This window comes from Aegilops tauschii, chromosome 3, assembly GCF_002575655.3.
Source record: "Aegilops tauschii subsp. strangulata cultivar AL8/78 chromosome 3, Aet v6.0, whole genome shotgun sequence".
Classification (NCBI taxonomy): Eukaryota; Viridiplantae; Streptophyta; class Magnoliopsida; order Poales; family Poaceae; genus Aegilops; species Aegilops tauschii.
Genome location: NC_053037.3, coordinates 436038790 through 436045288, shown reverse-complemented (window position 1 = coordinate 436045288; position 6499 = coordinate 436038790). Strand labels below are relative to the sequence as shown.

The 6499-nt window shown below is 48.7% G+C and overlaps 1 protein-coding gene and 1 pseudogene across 1 annotated transcript; one reads left to right on the top strand and one right to left on the bottom strand.

The window, feature by feature from the left end:
* Positions 1–472: 472 nt before the first annotated feature.
* Positions 473–1214, top strand: LOC141043009 (uncharacterized; annotated as a pseudogene).
* A 1652-nt stretch (positions 1215–2866) lies between these two features.
* LOC109736104 (protein SOSEKI 1) lies at positions 2867–5232 on the bottom strand. The gene is made up of 5 exons (XM_020295324.4): positions 4876–5232; positions 4699–4768; positions 3918–4547; positions 3726–3842; positions 2867–3091 (listed from the first exon to the last, which is right to left on the bottom strand). Exons 1-5 carry the CDS (start codon positions 5027–5029, stop codon positions 2908–2910), a joined length of 1155 nt encoding a protein of 384 aa, XP_020150913.1. The 5' UTR covers positions 5030–5232; the 3' UTR covers positions 2867–2907.
* Positions 5233–6499: the final 1267 nt, after the last annotated feature.

The window sequence follows — 6499 nt, the reverse complement described above, 5'->3', positions numbered from 1 at the left end:
CTCCCCTAGGCCGACCCTCTCCTCCTCCCCCCCTTTATATACGGAGGAGGGGGCACCCCATAGACACAACAATTGATCCCTTGGATCTCTTAGCCGTGTGCGGTGCCCCCCTCCACCATAATCCACCTCGGTCATATCATAGCGGTGCTTAGGCGAAGCCCTGCGGCGGTAGAACATCATCATCGTCACGACGCCGTCGTGCTGACAGAACTCTCCCTCAAAGCTCGGCTGGATCGGAGTTCGAGGGACGTCATCGAGTTGAACGTGTGCTGAACTCGGAGGTGTCGTGCGTTCAGTACTTGATCGGTCGGATCGTGAAGACGTACGAATACATCAACCGCGTTGTGCTAACGCTTCCACTTTCGGTCTACGAGGGTACGTCGACACACTCTCCCCTCTTGTTGCGATGCATCACCATGATCTTGCGTGTGCGTAGGAATTTTTTTGAAATTACTACGTTCCCCAACACTCACCGCTCTCCGTGGCGCCGAAGAAGACGTCGAAGGGCAAGTCGGGCTTCTTCGGCATGAGGCAGAAGCCCTCCGGTAACTTCGGAGTGGAGTTCTCCGACGCCGGGAGGCATTGGTGGATCGGCACGTACCCCTCCGCCCATGAGACCGCGCGTGCCTACGACGTGGCGGTGTGGCGTGCCGAGAGGCCTCGGGAGCACCTCAACTTCCCAGAGATCGAGAGTCGGGCGGAAGCGGAGATGCTTGTGCCGCAGGGCATCAAGATGAAGGAGATCCCGACGAAGAAGAAGACGACGAAGAAGCCTCGGTTGTCGTCAGTGCCGGCGAGACCGACGAGGAGGCGATGGCGAGGTTTGCTCGGGAGCATCCGGAGTACGTCCAGGCTGAGCTGGAGTACTACTGGAAGCATGAGGCGGAGCAGAAGAAGAAGGGGGCGAAGAAGGAGGACGAGGCCGGTCCCTCGACGGTGATCCCCATCGAGTCCTCTTCCGAGGAGGACTGGGCAGACTTCTCGGAGGAGGAGGAGGAGGGGTGCGACGACCCGGAGAAGGAGGAGTTATGGGCGCAGTTCCGCAGCTCCGACGATGAGGAGTAGTTTATCTAGTAGTTTGAATATGTAGTAGTTGAAGTTCATGTATGAAACTATGTTGAATTTGATGTTTGAACTATGTTGAATGGACTAGTAGTTTGTCGTTTTAAGAAATTTACATCTTCATTTTGGACCATCTATTGGAGTTGCTCTTTTGGACCATCTGTTGGAGTTAAGCTTTTTTCGGAGCTCCAAAACGCACTTTTTGACAGTCCAAATTTTACATCTCCGATTTTGGACCGCCAAATTTTGGACCATCTATTGAAGATGCTCTAAGTTACCATTGTAGCAACCGAGAGGGTGAGACCACAAGTAGTGACGTCCACAAGTTGTGCCAACACTAGCATGTCCATCCAACACTCAAGGAAGAGGGGAAATTACCCATGACATATTAAAAAAAATCTTAAGTTTGAAAAAAAGAAGTATGTGCAGTGTTAAAAATGTTGGTGCAACTTCTAAAAAATGTTTATAGCATTTGAAAAAAAGTTTCAAGACGTATTTGGAAAATGTTCAACACATATTCAAACAACAGTGTTCAAACAATTATGATTGAAAAAATGTTAAGCATGCATTTAAGAAAAGTAGATATCAACACATACATATGAAAAAATATTAATCATGTATTTACATGAGGTTATACGTGTATATAAAAATGTGTCTGATGTATAAATAATGTACAAGGTGTACGGAAACAAGCAGACATCAGAAGTATATACTAAAAAATGTTAATCATGCATTTGAAAATGTTAACCGTATATATAGAAGATGTTCCTGATGCATAAGAAAAATGTACAACATGTATGAAAAAATTGACATAAAAATTATTAATCATGTATTTGAAAAATATTAAATGTATGTTATCAATGTTTTACGTGTATACCAAAAATGTATAATGTGTATGAAAAAGGAAATAGGCATCAAAACATATATTTAAAAATATGTTAATAATGTATTTGAGAATTGTTAAACATGTACTAAAAATATACATGATGTATATGAAAAACGGGGACTTATGTATTTGATTTTTTTTATCATGTATTCAAAAAGCGTTCAAACCATGTATTAAAAGAAATATGTGCATCATGTATTTGAAGAATGTTCAACGTGTACAAAACAATGTTTCACATGCACACTGAAAATGTATATTGTGTACTGAAGAAAAGTAGACATGTGTTAAAAAAACCAGTGGAACCCGACAAGGAAACACAAAAAGCGAACAAAACCGAAGAAAAACACGAAATGAAAACCAAGAAAGAAGCAAAGAAAACATCTGCAAAAAGAGAAAAAAATGAAAACCAAGAAATAAACTAAAAACCCAGTGAAAAAACAAGGAAACAAAAAAAACGAAGAAAACCAGTTAAGCAACAAAAAAAGGGAAAACCACAGCTACATGTGGGGGGGAATCCTTCAGCGAGACGGAAGAGACAGTCGTGCGAGATATAGTCTTGCGATTGTCAGATCGGTGGTGGAGCAGTAAAGGTCAACCTGGGTTGTCGCCCTCCATCCTAGGAGTTTTTCTTTGAGTATCCTTAATATATAGCCTATGTAACTAGTGAAAATTAGCCCAAATCTTGCTATCGCCGTCCCCCAAGTCCATTTGCCCCTCCAAGAATTTGGCCAAGCTCCACCACTGTGTTAAATGGTTGTAGGGGAGAGGCATGAGCTTAGTTTGTGCTTGTGGACTAGAGCACGAGCTTGCCATCAACATTGCACTCACACACATAGATGCAAGAAAGATGCACTCGGCTTCAAACTGTTGTATAAACGCCGACCTAAACAATTCCAAAATCATTCGCACACACCTACATATTCACAGTTATATCTTCCAACATCGATCACATCACATCACTACTGAGTGAGGAGGAGCCCGGTGGATGGCCTCTCCGGGGAGGAATTGTCGGTTCTGGCGCTCCTCATGTGGTTCTTGTCCATGCCACGGGTACCGGTGCTGCTCCTCATCCGCGCCCTGAAGCCCCTGCATGACTGCATGTGCAAGTGCAAATCCTGCGGCTTGAACTCCTTCCCACACTGCCTGAAAGTGGTTAAGATCGTTGCACGTGGTCAGTACCCCCAGTCTTACCATCAGCGTTCAAAAATTAATTTACTCGCAAAATAAATCTTTTGAACTGAAAAAGAAACTAATTTCTTGGAAGCTAACGATCGTGACAGGAATACATCAAGTGGCCCTGCGGGCTGTACAAATTCGGGCTCAACGTTTCGTTCGCCTGGACCACGCCTTTCGAAGTTAGTAGTTTGGACTCTGTCTCGGGCTAGTGTGTGGCCAGCCTACCTAAACCAGAAAGGTGTTCCGTTTAGGCCTAGCTATGCGAGCTTTTGAGGCTGGCCCAAGAAGGACAAAAGGGCCCACACGAAATCCGACGGGCTAACCTTAATGACCAAGTCCACTAATAATTCTCAAAAAAAAAAGACCAAGTCCACTCATTTTTTCCCTTGTCATGGCCGTCGCAGGCGAACACTGCACAAGTACCAAGCCGTACCAGGCCCGCATCTCACAAGAAAAAGAAAAACCGTACCAGGCCCAATCCAAGACAGAACGACCGCACCGAACTTAACCGACGTGCACACGACCCGGTCAGTCGTCGAGAGAACAGATCATCGGGCGAGTCTACCCTACGACCAACGGAAGAGGAAGGAGTAGCGCTTACGAGCAGAGCGGCAGGCTCGCCGGCTTGTGCGCCGCCGCGACGGCGCCGGGACGCTTCCCTCCCTCCGGCTTCGCCTTGTCTTTCCCGCCTCGCCGCAGCCTCACCTTCCTGTTCATGCTGCCAACGTCCAGAATCAGTAACAAAATTGTACAGTACATCGTTTGGTTAAATCGAATCCAAAACTGCACTCACTGGATGCCGCAGCCGTCCATGCCGGGGCACACGGGCGTCGTGTCCCGCCACTCCTCGTCGTCGTCTGAGCCACCTCTCGCCCGAGGCAGCGCGACGGGCTGGAGCGCGGCGGCGTCCACGGAGTCGGCCGCGCCGCACGTCAGGATGCTGTGGAGCACCCGCGCCACGCGCATCCTCCGCGCCCTCCCCACAGCCGGCTGCTGCTTCCTGCCGCCCGGCGCCGCCGCCCGCACCACCAACGCCTGCTGATCGATGGCTGCACGCCTCGCGGCTTCCTGCTGCCGCCGCTTTCGCTCCTGGAGGTCCAGCGGCAAGACGATCCTGAAATGCGCCGCCTCGCCCTCGCTGCTCGGCGAGTCCTGGTCGATCGGCGGCGGCGGCTTCGGGGAGCTCCCGTCGGAGTCTGGCGCCACCTGCAGCTCCTCCTCGACCTGCTTCCGGCCCTTCTCTTCCTTACCGTGCAGCTTCTTCTCGTCTGCCAAGGAAGAAGGCTTTGGCGCGCCGGCGCACGGAGAGGGAGGAGGGGTTCCTCGCACGTCGCAGCCCTTGAGCACGTACTCGTTGTCGGAGATGGGCGTGATAAGGTCATCGTCCATTAGGTCCTGCCATACGTACCCGGCCTTGTACTTCCTGCACTCCAACAGGCGATTATTAATTAATGGCAAGAATCGATTCACGGAAGCAGTGTAAGGAAACAGCTAATCAAATCAATGGGATATAAAACATTGCCGAAATAAAAAGTCAGAATGATTGCGCCCCAAGAATTAACGGAATTGATTACCTTTTGTAAGCCCAGGAGAAGTTCTCCGGCATGTCCTTGCCGCGGACCTCCGAGAGCCACCTCTTCACATCTGAATTATAATCGACGGCGACACGCCATTGCCGTTAGCTGCATGGAAAATGGATCGATGCATCTGTCGAACCAGAAGAAGAAGAGGAGGAGGCAGTGGGTACGTACCCCGGAGGCGCACGCCGGAGCGGTGGAGGTGGTTGACGCGGAAGAGGTGGGGGTGGTCCGTCCTGCCGCCGCGGCTGAGGAAATACACCACGTTGATCCTCCTGACCTCGCCGGCGCCACACCCCTTGTTGTAGGAGTCCATGGCCTTCTCCATCGACGACGACAACGCAAAAGGAACAAGGAGAGCGCGGTGGCACCAAAGCTACAGCTGCGATCTATTTAAAACGTACGCCGTGTGGATCTTTGGCTGACAGTTGTTATGTGCAGGCCGGCAGTGGGAGGGAGGACGGCCGCCGGCGTGCGACGATCGGTTCGAGAATCAAGAGAAGCTTGTGTGGCTCAAGATGGCCCCTGACTGATCGAGTCGCAGGCCTGACTCCTGAGGTAGATAGTTTAGGTTCGGGAATCTGTTGCGACCGAGGAATGGATTAGAATACGGCGATGGTTCGGATGGGGTAAACCAGTATTTATATGGAGGAGAGGCTGGCTCTAGACCTTCGTCTGGTGATCGATGTGATGGCCCACCTCGTAGGTCGTTATGGAGAGGAATAATCGCCTTTCAAGACCGTGCTACATTCCTAAAATAATGTATTTCCTTCATAGGTAAAGTTGGAGTTTAATACTCCGTCTTGTCCTTGCATTTCTGGGTTTTTTTTTCAAATAAGGATAAAGATATGCATTATATTAAAACTTTGGACGATAGAATATATTTAAGAAAACAAGCAAATTACAATTAGGTTATCACGGAAGCAAACAAACTCAAGCTTCACGAAGCCAGGCTGACATTGCACCATGCGGTCGGGAAGTCGTCGTGCTAGGGTCCAGCTGGACCGACGCTTTAGAGAAGAAGTTGCCATCATATATAGAAGCCTTATGTAGATCAAACATCTTAGAGCTGAACCATCTCCTAAACAAAACTTGTGCCAACTTGGCCATGATAGTGGTCACATCACGGAGACACCCAAGAGGGGAAAGGATACCGCAGTCCTATCGTTGTTGGATAAACAACGGGGGGATATCACCCCAGTCCCCAAGGGCTAGCCTTCCGGTGTTGGAGCCGCTAGTTGTTCGCAACACCACTATCACAAAGAGAGGAAAGAAGACCATTACAACACAAAGACCAAAGCAAGAAGCACACCATCACCGTGTCAGAGCAACCGATGAAGGGGAGGGAACCCCGGCGACGCACAGTTTAGGGCGCATGTCCCTTGCCTTTGGCAGCTAGGACACGCTTTGGGGAAGGGGATTCAGTTGAGGATATGTGACTCTTTTGTTGGTTGACCATCATATATTGTCACGTGATATGTTGTTGGTTGACCATCACAATTTGTTCAGTATGATAATTCTTCTTCTTAAAGAATAGAGAGGCTACCTTTTCATACATTTTCGAAATGTTTATCTCTACTATCAAAGGAAAGGTTTTTGGTTTTGCTTCCATCGCTTTCACCCTTCTCATCGATGCATGCCCCCATTGATTTTTCAAACTGACAATGGCCCCCCCTTTTTTTTCTCCAAACTGACCCCACCTCCTCGTTTATGGGTAAAGAAACAAAGAATCAGTACAAAGCAAATACATCGTCAATAGCAAGAAATCCCTTGCAAACAAACAACAAATCAACTCACG